The 23,118-nt window shown below is 39.4% G+C and overlaps 1 protein-coding gene across 1 annotated transcript; it reads right to left on the bottom strand.

The window, feature by feature from the left end:
• Positions 1-1,731: 1,731 nt before the first annotated feature.
• LOC108103904 lies at positions 1,732-22,962 on the bottom strand. Its single transcript, XM_017209652.2, has 4 exons — positions 22,573-22,962; positions 2,827-3,836; positions 2,640-2,762; positions 1,732-2,572 (listed from the first exon to the last, which is right to left on the bottom strand). The coding sequence occupies exons 1-4, from the start codon at positions 22,591-22,593 to the stop codon at positions 2,338-2,340; spliced, it is 1,389 nt and encodes a 462-aa protein (XP_017065141.1). The 5' UTR covers positions 22,594-22,962; the 3' UTR covers positions 1,732-2,337.
• Positions 22,963-23,118: the final 156 nt, after the last annotated feature.

Here is a 23,118-nt window from a genome sequence, read left to right as displayed (position 1 = left end):
AACGAAACAAACGAAATGTATTTAATAAAAATAAATATGAAAATTTCCAAAAATCTGAATTCTTATTTCTAGATCAATATGCGTGCATTTTAGCCACCACCATGAAAAACACCAACCACGCAATTTGTTAACTAAACTCTAATGTTAGATGGCTAATTATTTCTTTTATACGAACAATACATTTGAACTAAACCAACACAATGAAATTGTGTTGCTAAGAAAGGGCAACGAAACAGGGATCTCTGCTGCCAAAAGGCGTATACTTGATATTGGCTCTCTGCTATCAACAGACGTAACTTACTTTTGGGCACAAAAAATATCATTTTTTTGGCCACTAATGTAAAAAGTGGGTATAGGGGCTTAAAGTGTTGGTCGTAAGCTGCATAAAACAGTCACTGCTTTAGCTGTGCGTCTTGTCTGAGCTAAGCAACTGCAACAAAGTCGGGCTCTCTGTTACCAAAAGGCGTATACTTGATTTTGGGCACAAAAAAATCAGTTTTTTAGCCATAGCACAGCCAAAAAAGGTCCAAATATTGAATGTAATACCTCGTAGGCCTCCTAACTTGATTGCCAAGATTCCCAATTGGTTTGCATTCAAATCTGGGAAACTTCATTTTGGGCCCATTTTTGAAAATTTTGATGATGGTACCCCTTATCAAAAATGCGAAATTTGGGTCAAAATTGACTTTCCCAAAATCGAAAAACGAGTGATAGGGGTGGCCAGTATTGGTCGTAAGCAGCATAAAACTGTCGTTCTTTTCGCTGTGCGTCTTGTTTTGGCCGAGCTAGAGCTAAGAAACCGCAACAAATATTGCATTTTGATTTTTTAGCCATGAAATCAGCACTCGCAGCAAAAGAGCAGTACACTAATGTAAAAAGTGGGGAACCTTTTAGGCGAAGCAAGCCTATGAAATTAAATATTTAGAATGTCATTTAAATTTTGTTCTACACCAGAAGAAGGGAAGCGATCATTTCGCTAATTCTGTTCTGGCTTTGGAAGGGACGATGACTGCTCAGCATCCTGCATTCCTGCTGTTGCTTGCGAAGCTTCTCAACAACCTCATTTCGCTTACACCTCAGCCTGCGTTTTGGCCTCCTGTCCTTCTGGTCGAGCCGTGACCCATATAAGTGGCTTCTGTTCCCAGATCGACTGTATTATAGCCTCTTCCAGCGTTTGGCCGGGAGAACTGTGCTCCGCCATCCACTCGAACTGATCCTGCGACAATTCCTGTCCAGTAACTTCTATTAAAAAAAAAGAATTCACAATTTATTAGTGATTTTGAAGACTCTTCGGGAATATTTTGTAGAGGATTTGGATGTTTCACACGCGGACTTTTGTTTAATTTCGGTTTAATAAAATTACCATTACGAGTGGTCTTGGGAAGTTCCTTTTCTTTCTCGTTTTCCATTCTAAGTTAAAAATTTTAAAATAATAATATTAGAAACATTTTTTATGCTTCGTCTTCGAGCTTTCATAGCTTTCGAAAGGCCTAACCCAGCCTCTGTGATCACAATTTTTTGTTAGAAATCTAAAACAGCGGTTTGGAACTGCAAATCAGTATTTTGCCTTGAATAATGCAGGACATCGGCATCGTCGTCTGTGCAGGAAAAAACGTATAAATTGTTGGACATCAATTGGTGAAAGTACAGAAATTTTTACATGAGATGAAAACATCTGTTTTCTGCGACATAATTCTTTTTTCCGCAGAAATGTACAAATTGTAGAACAACTTTAGGTGGAAATACAGAATTTTTTTTATAAGAAATGACAACATTGGTTTTTACAACTTAATTATAGTTCCCACAGAACTTTACAGAACTTTCCTTTACATAGTTTTGGCTTTTTTTATAATTTTATTAAATCATTTTCGTATATTGATTTCGTACATATAGTATTTTGTTTACATATATATATTTTTTTAAGGTATATATAAAGTTGATTTGTAATAAATTATAAGCAAGACGACTGCACTCGCACTGGAAACGCGAAGAATTATATATATACAATAGAGTTCTCGGATAGTTCACGTACACATTATAAGTTACATTTTAAATCGCTTTAAGTACAGGGATAATGCAATTTAGTTACATAATTTCAATTCCCATTGGTTGTGGCGTTAAGATTAATTCGTTGATAAGCAGCTTTTCGCAGGAGGACGAAGACGTGGACGTAGACGTGGACGTGGACATGGAGAAGTGGAAGGAGGATCAAGTGTGGACACTACAATAATAATTTGGTCTGCTCTGCACCAGATCGTTGGTGTGTGTGTAAGTTTGTTTGTTTTTTTTTCTTTTCTTTTTTTCTCTTTTTTTTAAGGGGTTCCTGACCCACATTCCTTAGATGATCGCCTCTACCACACCGACTTCGGCATTCTTTTTGATCAGGTTCTCCCACTGGGCGATCAAGCCCCGCGACGAGGGCGCCTCCTCCGGTGTCAGATCACAAAGCTGGGCCAGCGACATCGCCGGACGCATTCCATTGCCATTGCCATTGCTGATACCATTGGTTATATAGGCGGCTGCATTCAGGCTGCGATTTCCCGAGGGCTTGTGGACAATCTCCTGCTCGTTTCTGCAAAAAAATAAAAAATGCGTTTGAAAATCTCTGGTCTTTAAGGTAAAAGACCTGGCATACTCACCCATTCCTATCCAGTTCCTGTGTGGACTGGGCATTGCGCAGTTTGCCCGGACCGTAACAGTGCTCCACCTCGGAATCCTCGTCATCATCATCCGCATCAGCCTCATCGTCTGTGCTGAGTTGCCTACGAAAAACAGAAATATATACATGACAAAGGTTTATAATAAAATCTATAGTTTTCGACTTACAGCTTGTCCAGGGAGGCCTTCAGGGTGTTCTGCCTGTTGATCTTACGCAGGCGCTTCAGCTCCGTTTCGCGTGACTTGAGGTCCTGGAGCTCACGCTGGATCTTCTGCTCGACAGGCACATAGCCCCGTCGCAGGGGCCTGCCTTCCGAATCTCTTTCGATGGCCGCCGGCGATAGGGTGACCGAGGTGATGGCCGAAGCTGAACCGCCCGATTCCAGGAATGCCATTGCCGTGCGGGTATTCAACTTGAGGGTGGTGCTATTATTGTTCTGACCATTGACGATTGCTCCACCACCAACACCAGTATTTCCATTTCCATTGGTAGCCAAGGTCAGGGTCAATGGAGAGGCTGGTGGCAATGGGCTGGTCGGTGCCAATTTGCCATGCGAGGCTATAAAACGCTGCATTACACCCTTGGTGGCGCCACCAAAGGCAAACTGACGCTTCTGTGGCAAACCACTTAGCTGGGGCGTCGATATGGTCCTGGTGATCAGCTTCTGTTGCGGCGGCTCTGGCGTCAGATTATAGCAATTGGGTCCAATGTAGCGCTGCTCCTGGCGGGTCACCACGGTCAGCTTAAGTGGCTGCTTGGTAACATTCGTATTGGTTTTGCTCTGCGACGAAGCCGAAATGCCCGAATCATCCGAGTGCTGGCCATCGAGACTCTCCTCTTTGGCGCTATTCACGCTGGAGGCCAGCGATGGTGTGTTGGACAGCTCGTCGATGGGCAGCAGAAGCGAGGTGGTCTGCACGGCAGCTGGTTGGGCGGTAACCAAGACGCCCTGTTCCTGATTTTGTTCCTGATCCTGCTCGTCATCCTGCTCCAGTTTCGTTTCAAAGTCAAGCCCATTGCCATTCACCGTGTATGTCTCAAAGTCCACCAATTGCGTTGAGTTGGCGGAAGTAATGGTGGTGGTGCTGGACGAGAACGTAGCCAGCTGGCGGTATTCCTCCTCGCGCCGCACTACCTCCTTGATCTCCTCCTGAATGCGTCTCAGGGGATCGATTTTCTGCAAGTACAAAGGGGAAGAAATATTCAGTTAAAAAAACTATCTTCGGTACATGACTATCTTTTGAAGACTTTGCAGCAAAGAACGAACTTGAGCTGATTTTATTTCGAGTGCATTTTGGTAACCTAAAACTGAGGAAGTGATCGACCAGCCACAGCTCCGATTACGCTTTAATCTTCTAAGCTGCATGTAATCGAATATGCCGCAAAACCAAAGCTGTCACTCACTTTCGATCCGCTTCAAATCGAAAGAGTTGCAAGCCGCAACATACAGATGCAGATGCAAGATACACCCGCATCCGTGAACTGCATCTTTGAGGGAAATCGAAGGAGACAAATCCGCTGTTTGCATAATCCGATTGGCTTCGAGACCGAGATCTCGTGCTGCCCAAATGATCCGTCACCAAAACCACACACACATCGTGTATGGATGGATGGCGGGACCCAGAGTGGCCCAGAGTGATGTTTGCTAAAGTGATTCCATCCAAGAGTGGACCCCCCAAGCGTAACCTAAGCCGATTATTGTGCGTGACATCGACAACAAAGTTGGGTGGTTTGAGGTGGTTCCTCTTCGGTTCGTTGACTGTTTTGTGGTTTTATTTCTGAATTGCTTTTCAAAATGCCAAACTAAAACAAAAAACATAAAAAACGAAAACAATAATCGAGAGTAAAAGTGTTTGGCAGTCTCACTTTCAGCTTGGTTTTCTATTATTATTATTATATTCTGCCAGCTGCCAGCATAAAGGAATTTGTCGGCTAATTAACAAGTTTTTACTGTCATCGTAAACACAATACAGTCGGGGTTGGGTTGGGTTCAAATGAATAGGGCTAAGAGTGGGGCAAATAAAGTTTACTTTTCAATTAGTAAACAAGTTTTTTGGAAAGAAAGGGAAGAGGAGTCTTTATTATAATCATAAGAGTAATGAGTCATAACACTCCCAAAAACATGAATTTTATATCTTAGAAATATTTTGTTTATGATTGGAAGGAAGGGAATGAAATTTGAATAAAAACTAAATATTTGCCTATCTACACCTACTTTTTTATGATTTACCCCTTTGAGAATGGGAAACTTTTCCTTGAGATAAGATAAATAAATGCTAATAGACGACATTGTAATGGAACCCGAACCCAAAATATTCCAAGCCTGATAATATTGTTTTTATATTTGCCAAGTTACATGACGTAAGTCCACAAATTGGAATATAAATTGCGCAATTTTTTGACTTTGAAATGATTCATAAATAGTTTACCCAAAAATTATGAATCTTAGCTTATATTTTAAACTTAAATTTCATTCACAATAAGAATAAGAACAACTTCCAACTATTTTCTCTCCACTTTTCTTCAGCTCTTTCAAAAACTAAATAACTTTTTCCCACAGCAATCAGCATCCATTTGACGGCTAAATACTTCCCCTGCAGTCATAATTCCAGCACTTACATGGTCTCTCCACAGCCTATATACGAGTACGTAGATTTCTTTTCATTTTTCTGGGGAAAAAAAACAAGTAAGAGATCCCACTAAGGGTAGTTCGAGGGCAGATGGGCCAGCCAGCTGCTTTTTCGGGTCACCCAAGTTGCCATTTGGGGGGCACATTTAAGGTCTGCGGGGTCTGTGACATCGCCATGTGGGTGCTCTTTATGTTTTCCAGGTTGCAGGTTGCTATTACTGCTGCCAGTGGAGTGTCGTCAGCGGGCTTCCGCATCGTTGTCGCATTAGAAAGTGCCACCAGACTTGCTGAGTGCTCGCAATGAGCGAATGTGCGGCATTTCAGCCTTTTTCTTTTCCACCTCACATTGTCTCGTTTTGTTTAGTCTCCGTCTCTGGCTTTGAGTGGAAATAATAAAATATTGCCTCGCAATTTAAGTTAGACCCAAAAAAAAAAAAAGAGTCTCGGCCCAGCGATTGACGCCCATAACTCATCGATTTCATGCAGATTTTCACTCAATTGTTGTGGCACCCAAAATTAAAAAAAAAAAACGCAAAAAAACGACAACAAATCGATTCAAAATGTGCGTTTAACGATGTCGTTTTCACTTACTTCAAAACAAAAATAAGCTTGGGTGAAAACCATAAAGGAAAACTCTGCCCAACGGAAGTCGAAGTGGGAAATACTCTTAAGGTTTATGAGAAAATATTTTATAAAAAAGAAATATAATATTTAAGCAAAAAGCAGAAATTTCCAAACAATAAGCCAACTTGCTACCACTTTTGGGAAAGGTAATTTAATATTTTAATTACATTCATTGGAAGCCCTTTGCAAGTTTTTTGTTCATAACAACAAAAACTGTAATGCGATCTCCGCGGGGGGGTTCACAGTTTAATTAACAAAAAATAAAAGTCCATGGGAAGCGCTTCCTGCAGTGGATTCTACCCATATTTAACCACTTTTAGTTAGTAAAAAGAAAGGGTATATATGCATGTATATACCCAAAATGCAGTATAGGAAAAAAAAAACATTGTACGATACTTCCGTTTTGTGCTGCTGGTAGCCACCGCCGCTACTTGTTGCTGGCGTCCAAGTGCAATGACAGCAGCAACATCGCCACAGCAGCAGCAACATTTTGAGGCAGCTGCCTAAAGTCAAGTTGACAGCTGCTCCTCGACCGGCTGTCACTTTTGGCGCGCGTTTTTCCAGCAAATTTACCGCAAAAGGGGGAAAATGCAAATGCAAAATGCAAAATGCGAATTGCAAGTCAAAGAGGCATGCGGCGGCATGCGGCATGCGGCGGCATTAGGCCTTCTTGTCCAAGTTTGAACCCATTTGCATGCCACATTCGCCGGGGTCAAACGCCCAATGGGTCGCGTGAACAGAGGCAGCCAACCTAAGAAACAGCAAAAAGCAGGCAACAAGCAAATAAGCCAAAGACTTGGGGCAATTTGTTGCTGTTTCTGTTACTGTTGCTGTTGCTGCTGCCACGACAAGATCGGCAACAACAAGATCAGCAACATGGCTAAAAGCAAATTGGCAAGAGGGGTAAACAAAAGCACAACACGAGCAAAAACGAAATGCGAACAAATAAGAACAAGGTGAAGATGAAGGTTTGGACTTAACCAGTACCTAGCATAAGATTCTGGCTTAAGAATTTTGTAAATTAAACATATTAAAAGAAAATCTTAGCATCTTAACTTAGTTTTTTACTAAACTAAAAACTGATCATTAACAAAGTAAATACTTAAAAAAAAAAAGTTACATAAACTTCATATACTTAGAAAGTCTCCTAAAGGCTGAGTTATTTACAACACCTTTCGACGGGGCATGTCACTGGCAAATGGGAAATCAATTAGCTGGCGGATAAGGAAAAATCGTATACCCACATCGTTGAATTTAGGGGGTAAGAAACAGCAGAAGAAGCGGAGGCGAAGGAGGAGGAGAAACAACAACAGAAGAAACAACGAAGAAACAGCGGGAGAACGTGACAAGAAACGTGACCGTGACTGTGGCTCTTTCTTTCCGCCCCCCTCCTACACACCTCTGCCCACCTCTTGTTTCTTTCTTTGCTCTATCTCTGTCTGGCAACTGATCCACTTCGGGCCATAACTCAGCAACACTGAGAATAATTTTAAGGGAATTTCTCAAAAAAAAAACAACAAAAATAAAAATAAATTTCAACTTAATAAAACTCTTTTAAAAACTCAAAACAAATACTTTTTTCCCCAACAATTTCAAGTTTAAGAATCATCTAGATTTTCTTTCAGTGCACTTTTCTCTGCTAGGGCTGCTGACGTCGTTTCCAGGCGAGCGATCAGCATTAGCATAACGTTCATCATTATCGTCATCATCACCTTCGTGATCATCGCGTACAACACTCGTACTCGTATTTGGGGCAATTCATTTAGCGTTTTCCTCAGTGACCGCCGCAGTTGCAGCTCAAGCGTGCAAAAAAAAAAATAAAAATAAAAACAATAAAGCAGCAGCCTGAAAACAACAACAAAAACCAGCAGGAAAAATGCAAAAAAACAGGAGGAAAAAAAAACCAAACAATACATTGAATATGCAAACGAAGGGCGGCCGGCACTTAACATTCTTTTTTTTGGCCAAAAGTCTTGAATGGAAACATCAGCAGAGGCTAAAAAAAACTGATTCGCTGAGATATCCTATGCTTAGAATTTATGCGATTTATGAAGGGTTAAGTCCCTCAATAGCTAGGTTTACCTTTTAATAGGTTACTTCCTAAAAATCTATAAAGCTTAAGAATATCAGCGTTATTTTTAGGTCAAATGTGTCCAAAAACAAAAACAAATTCACAAACAATATTTATTATTTAAAGATTTTTCTTAAGCAATTACTCATTACTTTGCACACAAATTATCAGCTTTGTTTTAAAAAGAAAGAAAAACACAACTACAAGCTTTGCTTTCTTAAAAATTATATACCTAAAGTTGATTCATTAACTTAAAAGTTCTGTTTTTGTTCTGTTCTGTTATCGGATTAAATATTTCCTAATGCTAAAACTCACATTAACTAATCATAATTGTGCGTAATTTGTTGTGAAATTAAATGATTCTTATCTCAAAAAAACACTAACGTAACTTTATTCAAGAACAATATTTTACAATTACCTAAGCTAAATGTAAGAAATGTTCACATTTTTATAGTTTTATATACCTCAATTTGATTTCCAATCAAAGTTGGCTATCAAAGTCATTAAAACTCAATCAAGTTTTGGTTTTTTTCAGATTTAGCTGAGTATTTTCTAGCAATTTCAAGGGCAATCTTACCCAAATTTTAATCAAATTTAAAGATGTTTCCTAAGACATATCTCAAGCAGACCTTCAGTTCCCACGAACATACATTCCCTCCCATTATCTTTTCTGCCAAACTGAACAACCAAACATTGCTCTACCCCAACGACCAAGTTTAAGCATTGCTTTTTAGCCACGATCCGATCGACCCAGTTTAGTTTTTTAGTTTCAAACCTATAGCAAATCGTGATCCATACACTATATAGTATAGGAAAAGATACCACAGAGCAGAGATAATCTCAGCCCCGGGGGAATGGGTAAATCTAAGGCGGATGCACTTTGAGCATGTGTCAATTATGACGCCATATCATTAGCATTACCAATACCATTAAGAATGGACCGTTACGGTGATGGCTGTCATTAGATTTGTAGATTTGCCATGCCACAGCAAAATGTTGGCCAAAAAGCCAAGACACCAATGATGGCCATAGTCACGTCGTCAGCTCTGGGCGCTCCATTAGTAAAAAAAAAAAACAGAAAAAAAAACTAGCAAATTGGTCAACAACATCGCGAAAAACAGGCCGAAATAGATGGCTCAGAAATGGGACAAAAGGGGGCGGGTGGCGGACCCAAGGATTGTGGGTGGGTTGGCCAGAAATTGAGGCCAAAAAGATATATATATATATATATATATTTTGCGCAATTCGTATAGCTTTTCATTCGAACCTTATCTTATATGCCGGAAAGGTTTCTATATAGCTCTGCGTGTGTTTACCAAAATGAATTTTCGATAAGCGAGGAGGGCGTTTGGGGGGGTTCCGAAATCAAATGGTCTAGTGCTGATAAGAAAAGCCATCGATTCGATCACTTTTCACTCAGCTCTCAGCAGCTCTCTTAACGTTTTTATTTTGATTTTCTTTTGGCCAACTAACAATGCGTGACCTGGCCAAATCAGGGGCTCGAACTAAAGTTTGCCTTTTCAATTTCGACTCGTTACTCTCTCGGCGTCTTGATTGCGGATTGTTTGGCCATTAATTTCGTCTTCGACCGTCGGTCTTGGCCAGCTTTTATTGGCCCCGGACAGTTAGTTAGTTAGTCGGTCATTAAATTAAGTGCCTGCTGACGGGAGAACTAAAGATAGACACGCCAGATGATTCAATCCCAGGGGAACTTTTGGCCAAACAGCAAAACCAAAACTATGTCTTATCTTGGGCGGAACTTTTTTTTATTGACCCAGCTTTCTAGTTCCAGGGAAATGAAGAAGTCCATGGGAGTTCAACCTCAAGCTAAAGGAATTTTAATTCCATTAATAAATAAGACTTTGTAGATAGCAATAAGTTTCTAGCTTTAAGATTTTGTATTTCCTTTAAGGGAAAAACTTCAAACTAAAATTCCATATTTAAAGGAAACATCAATCAAAATTCAAGTTGCTGCTTGTCAACTGCTCTATTATTTAACACAGAAATGGTTAATAATTGCAGTGAATAAAAAATAAATCACAACTGGAATGCCAAGCCAATTTCCCAGGTAATAACAAAACAAAAAAAGGTGGCCCGGCCTGGTCACTCAACTGAGGCCAACACCGAACACCGCCAAATATGCGATTCGCAGCACATTGAGCTGCAAAAACCAAACACAAAAAGCCATAACAATAAGACCAGGGCATAAAAACAAAGCTAAAACCAAACAAATTATGTCACCCGAATGCAGACTAGACCAGACCTGACTACCGATGATGATGGCCAGACCAGACCCACAAAACGTGCCCAGCATAACTTACTTTACTTTTTTTTTTTTTATAAAATAAAATGCAGATATAAATTATAGTAAGTTGAAGACGAAGTGTAAGTCCGAGAGTGTTATGTCATTTATCCACTGCAAAATGCACGGCCAGCTGAACTTCTTCCCAGGGCAAAGGCGGCAATGTGGCAAATGCGCCAGCTGGTCGTCCCTGGGCCATTGACACTCGTCGGTGTTGTGGTGGCAGAATAAGCGCCACTGTCTCAAAGAACTAAAGAACCCAGGAACTAGCCAACTGGAGAGACGAAGAACAGACCATGTCTACACATGTATCTGCATGCATCTGTAAGTGCAGCTGACAGTTGCGTGTTTGAACTTGGAGCGCTCCACGAAGCACGTAAAAGATACAGATCACACCGTAAGAAATCTTTAAAAAATGTTCATTGCAATTCATAAATATTTATAGGTTCCTTCTCTGGGTGATCTCAGATAGATTTTGTTTACTTTTATCTTTAGCTAAACTTACTAAATTATCTTGGAAATCTCGTAGAAAAGTTCTCACTGTGCAACACCTGGCCATCTGCTGGCTGTTCTTTTTTTTCGACCAGATCAGAGATCGCTCTCTGTGGCTGCACATATCTTGGGCCTTTTGTAATTGCCATGTCTTTTTAGCCCGGGCTGTTGTAATTGAAACTGTGTTTCATATTCTGTCGCTGACTGATTGAAATATGTACGCCAAGACAATGGCAAATATTTGCGAAACGCTTTGTCGGTGAGCCACAGCCACAGCCGCAGCCATAGCCGCGAGTCACACAACCACAAGATTCTTCTACTTCAGATCGGGACAAACAGACTCAAGATATAGATACAAGATACACGGGCAAAGTTAATTGACTTGCTTTGTTCGCTTTCCAGCTATTTGCTCTGTTTTTTATTTGGTTTTTTTGTTTTTTGGCAAACTTTGAAAACGGAACAAATACAGATCGATGGGGTAACTATATAGAGTGGAGGAGAGTTTCCAATGACAGGCTGGCATTACCTCAGTTTTGGACTGATTAAAAGCGAAACTGACTGCCTTGAGAAAGTGCCAACACTTTTCTTAGACGTGACAATGGCCCGCATTTCTGAACGGTTTTGGTCATTTTCCAAGCTCAGACAGTTAACTGTTAGGCGTTTGAACACCCCAAAAACCCCACCCACAAGATAGTAAAAACCTAACCTATTCGTATCCACACCCACTGGAGCTGAACTTGAGCCATCAAACTGAATGGCCAGCGGTTTTCTTTCTTTTTGTGAATGAATTGCCCCGCTGCTAGTCTATCTTTTGCAGTCCATTGTCCAGCCATTTATGACATTTAGCGGCCGGCCAGCTAAGCCAACGCCAACGAACGGTAAACTGTTTAGACGTCTTTAAGACATGCTAACTGCACTTTATAAGCGTCATATTTTGTCCGTTTGTCCGTCTGTCTGTCCGCTTGGATCGTAAAAATTATCATTATCATTATCGTTGCCGGGTTATTTCTGTATTTTAGCTCCCTCCCCTTGACACCTTGCATTCCATTTTCTTTATATTTATTTTTGTCTTTTTTATGTTCTTTTTTTTTTTTTTTTTTTTTTTTGTGAAAGGTTGTGCATACTTATTAAGACCAACTACTATGGAAATTTAACGTAGTGCTGTGGCCTTTCACCAACTTTTCCGGTGTTTTTTTCTACCAAGACACTATGCACTTCTCTAGAATTCAGCTGATAGTGCAAGGCAAATAAGTTCTGTGGACATTGGCTAGTGGAAAAACCAATGGCAAGACACAGAGTCATTGATAAAGGTTATAAATCAGTTTTTAGATTGCAGCAAAGGCTTAGTGGAAATCTACTTCTATACCTACAACTTCCTTGTAGTACTAACTAATAAACTTAAAAAATCTTATAAATAAAGTTTAAATATAAGTTGTTAAAAAGTTAGTTTCTCTTGCCCCCATCATGTCGTTAAGAAACTGGGTCAACTGCGACCTAAACCGCCCAACACCTTAACAAATTCGCCTAGCGAAAAACCAACGGAGTGCTGAAACAATAACAATATCTGACACTAATTTAGTTAAATGTACTTATAACAAGCTTAACAAATGTGGGAATGTCTTTCCCACGCTTTAGAAACAAACTGAACCCAGAGATGTCGTAGATTTTCTGACTACTCACTGCTGGTGGTGGTGGGTTGGTTTTCAGTTTAGACTTGGCTAGCTAACTTGGAAAGACAATTGCCAAATCATGTCAGAGATAAATTACTCGAAAGGCAGAAATCTCCCAATGCAAATGCAAACTTGGTGACTCTTTTTCGGAATGAATGGATGGATGGATGGATGGATGGATGGGGGGGACAACAACTGTCTCCGCTAGCTTATTTATGTTACTATGTTTGTGTGACAGGCGATGTGACGATGACGGAGCTACTTAGTGGTAATGCGGCGACCGTTAAACACCCATTCATTGTTATACAAATGCGAGACTGTGAATGCCGGACGGCGGCGTTTTGAAGGCATTTGCAGCAGCAGCAGCAGCAGGTGGCAGCGGAAATGTCCGCAATGTGGAAATGGCTTCATTACCGGGAAGGCGGTCGGTCATAAACAGACGGCATGGCACAAGATCTGCAACTTCGATTCTGTTCCCCAGGTCCCGAAGAATGTTATGCAATTCCAAAAGGCAGAGGGAGACTTGGGAGATATCAAAAAAGTTGGTCATAAAAGACTGTTTGATGAGTGGTAAAATCTGAGTGGTATTTGTTAAGGACACCTAGGTGGCGCCACTGTTAGATAAGACTAGAGGAAAGTCCATCCTAGAATGGTTATTTAAGGTAAACCCCTATTTCTTATCAAACTATCCTCTTGACATTCCTTGACATTACTTTTAGATTATTTTGTCATCTACAAAAATGTGATTTTATTTTCTTCAAAAACTTTAAGAGGAAATCACCCAGAAAGCCGGTAAAATACACGACGCTGCTGCAGTGCAGTGAGTCACCCTGCCATTTATAATTGGCAACGGCATTTTCAATTACTTTCGGCCAAAGCAAGAGCAAGAACAACAAATTGCCAAAGTATCTTATCTGGTTTCGGGTTTCTCGTTTCCTTTGCTCCATTTGCCGACATTCCCCCACTTGTTATTTTGTTTGTTTAGCACTAACACCTCCCCTAGCACCACCTCCCCTACCACCCCTCCTATTGACAGCACCACCAGCAGAATAGCACCACCTGGTATTTACTCATTTGCCCTACAGCTGATTGGAGGGCCTACTGCAATATTATCTTTGGATTCTACGGGCCAGTAGGTAGGAACTGAAAACCTTAATGCCCCTAACAGGTGCACATATACATATATAGAAGCCAACAGTTTGTCGAAAACTTCTATGAATATACGAGTGTTTGCAGGAAAGCTACGTCTGATAGGGCTTATCAGTTATCATTCCGTTATCGATATATATAACCCAGTCTAACATTCAAGTTCAGTTAACAAATTGAGTCATCATCGCTGGAAACTTTTTCAAACTCTTTTTCGTTGCCCCAAGAAGTAGATTTCTGTCAAGGACAGTTCAACGATGTCACCTCCATAATTAATACGTAATAAATCTATCTTTTGAAATTCCGCAATCTCCGTAAAATTGTTGTACTTTTAGAGGTGTAACTTTCCGTTTGAATTTGAACAAAATCAATTTTTGGCTACATTTCGTATTTGTGAGCCATTTTGTTTAGTTTTCCTACTTTTGATTGGAAATGAAAAAACCAGTTTAAGTTCCAATTTTGATTGGCAATGAAATCTCCAGTTCAAGGAGGTATGCAACTCCATATTTGGAGTATTATTGACTTAGCTATGAGCAAAATAGGTTACTTTTTAAGGTTAATCGGGATAAGCAGATTTTCACATTTTTACCATCATCAAAATTTTCAAAAAATGGTACAAATTTGACATTTCAAACTGTGAATTCAGTTTTGTCAAGAATTAGAAAACAAACTCAAAGGGGTATTACATTTGAACCATTATTGGCCAAGTTATGAGGAAAATGCTGTCGAGTTAGGAGAACCCAAAAATCGCATTTTTGATAAGAGGTACCATCTTACAAATTTTCGAAAAATGCCCCAACTTTGTATCATTATTGGCCAAGTTATGAGGAAAATACTGTCGACTTTGCAGGAGCCACAGGACATTGACATTGGAGGACATTGGCCACGACTCCCAGCGCCAGAAATAGGGATTACACTTTGTGAAAGTCAGTACCAAAATTCTTTTGAGGGTTTTAGTTATGTCTTTCTCAGAACAAGATGGACAGTATTGTCATAGTATTGCCCGTACTAAGCCCATTACTGGCATAGTAATCGGAAAACCCTGTCATTTTGAGGGGAAAATAAGGATAAACCCATTCTCGCCTTTTTGGGGAAACTCAAATTAAAAATTAGTCAGCAAAGACAATGTTTCTTGCCACACTATGACATGGATACATATGCGATAAATCCACATTCGATTACAAAGTAACAAAAGGTATATTATGATATAATATAAAGCTGATATGAACGTAGAAAGGAGTACCATAGCAATTTGAATATGTATAAAAAGAGGGTGAATTGCATTGAATAACATTTCCGGCTAATGGACCTTATCAGGCGATACTTAATGCCCTGCTCAAAGCCAGCCATATGCTAATTAGCCCCGCCCATATATATATATACGTATAACACCTTGACATTGATGAATTGCCAAAGTTAGTGGTAATGGCAACCTCATCATTCCGTTTATGGAATGTTCATGGTATAGCAACGCAAGAACCTTATCGCTTATTATCAAGCTTGATGGCGCTGCTTATCACTCAATAAGCCGCAAGTCAATAGAACCTTGACTTATATAGACCCGTGTCCCGATATCTCTATACCAACCTGGGCCCAGGCCCACTGGGCTTGCGATTTAGCTGAGACAATTGCATTTGCACTTGGGCGACTCTCACGCCATGCCATATATATATATACATAGTATAACATTCCATACCATACTATATATGACAGACCATACCGTTCCAATAATAATAATTGAAAACGGAGAAAGTACAGCCACGGCCCATTGTTTAGTTGCTGTTGCAAAATTTGATGGTGGAAATTGCGACACGCTTTTGCCAACGTCTGCCATTGACACTTGTCTCTGACTCTCTTTGGTTTTCATTTGAATTTTCGCAGTCAAAAGCCAATAGAAAAGCCAGTGGATCACAGAGTTGTGTGAAAAGAAAGAAAGATCCCACCATCGCCATCCATAATAAACATTCGAAAATGCATTTTGTTTGTTTGCTGGTGGAAAAATGTAAAGTAGCACAAAATGTTAGCAAGTCGAGCAAACAAAATGCATCGCAGGGGGGTACCATAAAGCCTTACTCCACCTAACTATCAACCATAATTCCTACGCCCACCCCAGCGATCCGATCCGATCCGACATGCAATCGAAAGCGCAGCTCTTCTCGCCAATCTAATTGATATTTTTCTACTGGCTGACTTGGCCAATTTACATGGCTGGAAAGGCCTACGAGTGTGTGTGTGTGTGTGTGTGAAAATTCAGTCATGTTTAAATGGCTGCCTGTGGGTTAATAATTGAAATTGAGCGAGGGAAAGAGAGAGTGCCGCATATCGGTGCCAATGGGTTAAGGTTGCCATGCAAATCCAAAGTTCCCAAACAGCAACTAAGAAAAAGCGAAAATAAATTGTGGTAGGTCAACGGGCCGGGGTTTTATTTTATCAATACACCACATGGCGACTCCCCAAGACAATGAAGAATGGAAAGTGCTTCTCTTTCTTTCTTTAGTTTTTGTTTCGTTTTTGGGAGCGCCAGTTATGAGCGAAATGCCTGGGAAGTTGACACATTGAACCCTTTGGTGGGGGAAAGTTTTCCAATAATTTCCATGACATGCCATAAAAAAGTAATATGTCTTCGCCAGTTTGGTTTAAAGTCGTCACAAGTCGTGGGGGTTTTTGTTCGTCTTTGAATTTTAATTGATAGCAGTTGATTGACAACGAGGTAGTTATGGTCAAAGAACCGATTCTTTCGGCTGAAAATCAAGTTAAGAACTTTTCACCGATAATTGAAATATTTCTAGTGGCTTTTAGCCTATAACTTGGCCCAAATCAGAGGTAGAGCTGCAAGAAATACCGTTTTGTATAGCCAACGATCAAAACTAACGAGCCAAAACTTAGTTTTAGACTGCTAACCAAAAATTCTGATCACAGAGGCTTTGACTGAAAATGTCAGAACATCAGTATTCGAAAGGCCGAAACGCAGGCCGAGGTTTACGCGAAATTTTATGAGATTGTTGAGAAGCTTCGCAAGCAGCATGCATTAAATGACATTCTAAATCTTTTATTCCATAAGCTTCCTTCGCTTGAAAGGTTCCCCCTGCAGAACTGCAGAAGAAGCCCTCAACTAAAAGCCAATACCATCATTCTGTTTAGGTATTTAGCTCTGATCTTGTCAAAACAAGACCCTGTGATTTGGTTTGATAACGTGTCATCTTCACGCAACATACCGAAACACCTTCCTCTATTGGCGGAACTGATAGATTCCCAAACAGAAACTGTTTTTTATCTTTGAAAACTGATCGACGGCAAATTAAAGTTATTTTGAGCAAAAAGGCAAGGCCATCTTCGACTGACATTTCTCACACTGGCAAACCTTTTTATCTCACCGAAAAGCAATCAATCAAATGGTAATTGAAAAACTGCAAGTTGTATTCATGACATCTGCTGCAATGAACTTGCAGCTTCCCAAGTTCCTTCTTCCGCGGCAGAAAAACAAATTTGTACAGCTGGAAAAACAATAAGCGGGAAAATTGAAGAAGAAAACAGAATATATGTATGTAGCGAAAGAAAAAGACCAGGCGCTGTTGAGAAGATAGTGAAGGAAGGAAAAAAAAAAAAAAAAAAACTTTCTAGAAAAAGAAAATGTAAAATCTCATTATTTCTCCTGCACGTTCTTCTTCGATGACTTGTGCTGCTGGGAGGATGGGGCGAGTTGGATCCAAGATGATTTGAGTTAAGTTGAGTTGATTTGAGAAAACAACTTTCAAAGCGAAGCGATCATGAGAAAAGAATGGAAAAAGATCTGGCGACTTGCAATGCATCTTCCATCATCTGGCCAACGATTTCCGTTGCCACACTTTGAGAAACCAAAAAGTTTCACTTCAAAAATCATATTTTTAGAAATTGAAATTGCTTGAAAAAAAAAAAAAGCCAACCTAAAGAACTTCAACTTTTCTTTCGGTACAAAAAGATTTCCCTGTACCATGGCGAAACGAAAAATCAATTTAGTTTTCGGGGGAACCTCTAACTACGACTACGACTACTAACCCCAGGCCTAATCAGCGATCGTGGATCAGTGGGTCGCGCCAAAATTACATCCAATGACAAGGAATCAATTCGATATCGGGGTAAAACCATCCGGCAATCAATTGATTTACTAATTGCAAACAATTTATTAGCAATTATGTGTTATGTTCGCTGCAATCGGTAAAATCTGTATCTGTGAGATAATCATTGGCTAGCCCGATGACTAGCTATGACTTCTTTCACTTTGATTGACACGGTTTTTTTGGGTTATGGTTTTAGTTTTTAGTTTTTAGTTAATGGTTTATGGCAAATTGATTTGTGGCTCGGGTTCGAGTTCGAGTTGGAGTTGGAGTTATAAAATCGACTTGCGGCCGGCAATTATATCAGCCGGCCAACGGTAAACGAGCTGCGATCGATCAATTAAGAAACTCGGCGACTGCATCGGTATATATAGTATATATCTATACCTATATATATATAGATTGGTATTATATGGTTTTAGGTTTTTGTTTCGCTTCGGATTGCCGCATAAAATATAGTTCAAATCACTTTCGAAAACAGAGCCAAGGAGAGAGGGAGAGAGAGAGAGAGATGTGTATATAAAGGAAAATATTGCATTGTTGTGGGGCAGTTAAATGCTTGCCACAGATCTAACGGTCATCGCATTCACATTCACTTTTCATAAGAAACAAAAAACCAAAAAAAAAACCCTAAGCCTTGGCTCATTTGAATTTCTAATCTGGCCAACGAAATGTTTTATGTCTTTATGCCTTATTACTATTATTATTCAGATTCAAGTATATATATCGCGGATATATGTAGAGCTAAAATCGATTTCGTAATCGCTTTTACACCTCACCATTATTATTATGATTTCAATTCCAAAAACACTGCTTGTTTGTGTGGATGAGAGAGTCTGCGTCTGGGTCTGGGTCTGGGTCTTTGGCTTTTGAGTTCATTGCCAGAACTGAGGAAAAACCTCAACCGGTTTTCTGTTTCGTTGGCTGTCAGTGAAATTTATGATGCATAATATTTGTTTTATTTGCCATTGTTTTGTGGTCATAGGGAAAATAGATTATAGCACCGTTGCACTGGAAATCATTTCAAAATGATTTCGGGGAGGGGTACCTCCCTTTCAGATGCAATTGAAAGTTCCCAGAAAAAGTTGAGAGTTCCCAGAAGGCTTACGAAAACCGTTTAAATTTATGCGTTTTATCTTGTTAAGTAATCTGATTTAGGTTTTATCATTCAAATGCAGTCTGAAAATAATTTTTCAAATCTTCATTTTAGGAAAGGTAAACTCTTTGCAAAATGATGGATTTAGTTAGGGTGTCTGCTTTGCTAATTAATCACAATTCTAATAGGTTTTTCGATGGGCTAAAATGATTGATCTTCTGTGATCAGACTTTTATGCGAGTCTAAGAACCCATTAGTTATGTTTTGATTTTTTCTAGATTTTAGATTTCGTTTAATCAAAGTCAAATCTGAGTTTGGTAAGCTATAAGAATAGAACTGGACATAGACCTGAAACTAATCTAAAACAAATCAAAATATTCTACACACTTAACTTGGTTAAGCTCCACTTGCATAATTAGCATATGAACTAGTTTCGCTTAGCCACCCATAATTAGTAAGATAATTAACTAATCCAAGTGTGGAGGATTCCCAGCAACTCACCACCATAAAACCATTTACTTTTCTTCAGTTTTCCATACCATCTTTATGTATCTTATACATATCTTTGGCTACCTTCAACTGCTCTAGTTTTTTTGAGAGAGAAATACCTAACATCTTTTTCGGTTTTGAGTGCTTCAATAACAATAATAATAACTGTTGTTTTTGGGGGTTTTCTCTGTTTGTTTGTTTTTGTTTTTTTTTTTGTATATTGCCAGAGGTCAGGAGTCGTTGAACCCAGACATTGACCTCCACCTCCGCCCCTTTGGCGTCGATCGACGCACGACAAGTTTCAAGTTTTATTTTCAAGTTATTTTCGGGTACTTTGCGTTTGCTGTTTGCGTTTTTCATTTGAGCCATCTCCCATCTCTCATCTCCCACCTTTGAAAAAATTGAGAAACCAAAAAAAAAAAAAAAAAAAGAAAAAAGGTTACTTTCGGCTAACCCCTCTTTCATCTGACCATCTGCGTTTATGTGTAATTACATCGGTTTTTTGGTCTCTTGGATTTTCTACTTTTTTTTTGGGGGGGGGTTCTTTGGATACGCCTTTTGGCTTTTGTCCACCTTGATTAACGTTTTCCCCCAAAAAAAACGAAAATATATATATCTTAACCACCTTTTCTTCTAGCCATTTTGGGCGTTTTTCAACAAGTCCAGGTCCAAGTCCCATCATCATTTTACCATTTTCCCCGCCCAAACAAATAATTATTTTTATGATTTTTAAGCTTGGGTAATTTCCATATTTTGTACAAACATTGCATTGACTGCGAAGCTGCATAAAGACATTCATTAGACATTTATCAAAGTTGGTGTCAGGATCTCACGGTGATATTTTTAGTTTTTTTTTTCGTATTTAACTGACCGGTTTTGGGGCATTTTTACTTTCAATTGGCAAACGGGTAAAATCGACGTGAAAATCTTACTACCGCCGCCGTCTGCGTCCGCACTAGGCAAAAAAAAAAGCGAAATTTTAATAGACCAGCAACAACCAGAAAAGATGCATCAAATTCTAACCGGTTTTCGGGGTTTTTCTTCTCCTTTTTTTTTTTTGTATTATTTTGGGTGGCCGTTAAATTGGGAAAAACTTTTACAAGGAAATTGGAAAAAAACTCATGAAGATGATGTGCAAGCAACGCAAAGTCAAACTTATTGAGGAATGGCATTGTTAATGAGGGAGTGAATGAACTCTTTGCTGGTTTTGGTTGATTACATGATTTTCAAATTTCCCTGCCAAATAAGTCCTCTTTCTTAACCAACTTTTTTGGGAAAACAAATCAAGATCAACTTGAATGAAAAGTTCAGATTTCCTTGGTTTTACTAAAACCTAAAAGTAAACACAATTTTCCTGAGTGTATCCACTTGAATCAGGAATGGGAGTCTGCATTTCTCGGATTGAGACTTCTGCTCTTAACTCATTTTTTTTTTCTTAACGCTTCTCTCAAACTAACCGGTGATCGAGTGCAGATCTTCAGCTTGGCCTGAATCGCATCGGGCTGATGGAGATCCTCGAGCTCAATCCGCTGCCATGGCCAATCAGCCAGTCTCAATCACTTGACCATGGTTCCCTCTTCTCCCCCCGCCCCCCGTTTATACCACTTTAATGGCCGCCGTTCCTGCATCGCCCCCTCGATCATTTGTCGACATGTCCAATTGCAATTCTCGAGGCATTTTATTTGGGTCATGGACAGTCATCTCGCTCGATGTTCAATGTCCCCCCAACCCCTTCTTTCCCCCGGCGGTGTCTTGTCTTGTGGCTACACAGGTTTTTCGACTTTTACTTGCAACTGGCATTGGCCAGGCCAAAAAGGCATATTTTTTCTGGCTTTTTGGTTCCGTGTTTCATCGCATTTAGGTTTTTTTTTTTCCAAAACGAAACATCGGTTCTTTGGGCTGTTGAGTAAGCTGTTAAAACAGCTGTTATGGGCGCTTCTTAATATTATTAATTATCTTTTTATACCTTCTGGCAGTCTGTTTCTTAAATGGGTTAAAAACGATGAACTGCTATACTTAAGTTTATACTTTACGTATACTTTATAGCTTAGTCAATTTCATTTTAGAGATTTTTAAGTACAGAATAATGGCAATTCTTTCTTTTTCAGTTTTGTTTTATCACTAAATCTTAGCTGATAAATCTTCAATTTTTTATGCCATGATTTGGCTGATTTCTGGAACAGATTGTTTATCGAACATGACATTTGTGGCACACTTCTGGTCTTAAGACCTTTATTCCGCCATGATCTTGATGTGTTCATCTTTGCCACAATGAGGGTGCCAAAGAGAGAGACAAAAAGAGGAGGAGTACTACGAGAATTTGGGGTCCAAACAATGGCGATCACAAATTTCACAGCTCTTACCATGACTTTGGTTTTGGGCCCCAAGAAAAAGATCCCAAAATATATATTAAACACAAAAAAAAAGCGTTGCCAACTGTGCAAATAAAGAAGCAACAACAATAGGTGGCACACACACTTGCACACCTGTGGACAACAGAAGAAGAAGAAAAAACCGAAAAAAAAAACAGCAACAAGAACAACAACATGTAAATGAAAAACCAAACAAAACCATTTTACAATTGTGGCCAAAGCATTGTTGTTGCTGTTGGCTTTTGTTGTTTTGGTTGTTTTTATTTTTCTGCGGAAAGTCGGGAAAATCAGTCAATGGAACGTCACGGCAGAACAGCGACTGCGAAGCTAGCAGCGACGCCAGCTGAGGCAGCGCAGCATTCGGGGGCGTACTAAGTTCAATGAAATACAGGAAAAGGGAGGAACGCAAAAGAGAAGGTGGAAGAGCAGAACGAGGAGAAAAAGCAACAACATGGACCAAAACGCAGCAACAAACTAGAATATTACACAAAAATAAGAAGAAAACAACATAAAACAAAATAGAAATGTGCAGATTAAATGGATTTCAACTTTTCGAAATAAAAATGATTAATAATTCTCTTAATCTGCACGTGAATCATTTTGATGATTAGTTATTATAGTTTCATAAAACTATTTAACATAATTTTCAATATTAGATCCATAAAAGTATGCATATTATTTGTAAAAAGTTATAAATATAAAAATAAAGCCTTATTGCCTTCTCTTTTCTCTCCTTCGTTTACCGCAAGATTTACAGTTATTAGAACTTTATCTCCTTTGGGCAAAAACAAACGCTGTGGGGACACACTAACGGAACATTATTGCAATACAATATTGTAATAATTGTAAACTGAATATTATGAAAACTTATAAACAAGGATACTAAAACACTTTGCATAGTATTATTTATCCATAAACATTTACTAACCTCTTCAACTTTCTGCTGCATTTTGCTTAAAAGTTTCTTTTTGCGTTGACTGCAAAAATGCTTTACGAACACTTAACAGAACAAAATTAAAAAAAAAATAGTAAACGAAAGTAAATGTTTCAATTTAGAGACATTCACAAGATCGTCTATTAATATTGCACTTTTACAGTTTATTAATGATTTTCTTCTGCTTTTTTCTTCGTTTATCGGCAGTTGCGCGCGCGCAAAAAGTGCAGCGAAAAAAACAAACAAGCGAACAAACGGATGAATGGGTGTTAGAGTAGGCGCGAAGAATCGTAAAATCGGAGTAACGGAGATTTGGAGGAGCGAACAGCACGCAGAGCAATCAAAAACACAACTGGCGGCCAAATCGAAACGAGAAATGTGGAGTGCAAAGAGCAACTGACGATAACACAAACACAGCGCTAAAGCTCGTTGTTATCTACAATCGATAGGCTTATATGCCCTGCCAATCGGAGTTGGTATTTACCAGGGCTGGTCTTAGCTATTTTCAAGCTATTCTTCTTCTGCTTCACTCCAGACAAC

The sequence above is a fragment of the Drosophila eugracilis genome, unplaced genomic scaffold, assembly GCF_018153835.1.
Source record: "Drosophila eugracilis isolate 14026-0451.02 unplaced genomic scaffold, ASM1815383v1 contig_408, whole genome shotgun sequence".
Taxonomy (NCBI): domain Eukaryota; kingdom Metazoa; phylum Arthropoda; class Insecta; order Diptera; family Drosophilidae; genus Drosophila; species Drosophila eugracilis.
Note: the sequence above shows the minus strand (reverse complement) of the source record. Positions and strands in the feature narration are given on the sequence as shown.

What these genes read in the sequence shown, in the direction of transcription:
- LOC108103904 (XM_017209652.2), bottom strand. Translation starts at nt 22,593, where the DNA reads ATGCAGCAGAAAGTTGAAGAG. An exon ending in TGCAGCAGAAAGTTGAAGAG is followed by an intron (nt 3,837 to 22,572) that starts GTTAGTAAATGT and finishes TTGTACTTGCAG; the next exon opens with AAAATCGATCCCCTGAGACG. An exon ending in AAGGCCTCCCTGGACAAGCT is followed by an intron (nt 2,763 to 2,826) that starts GTAAGTCGAAAA and finishes TGTTTTTCGTAG; the next exon opens with GCAACTCAGCACAGACGATG.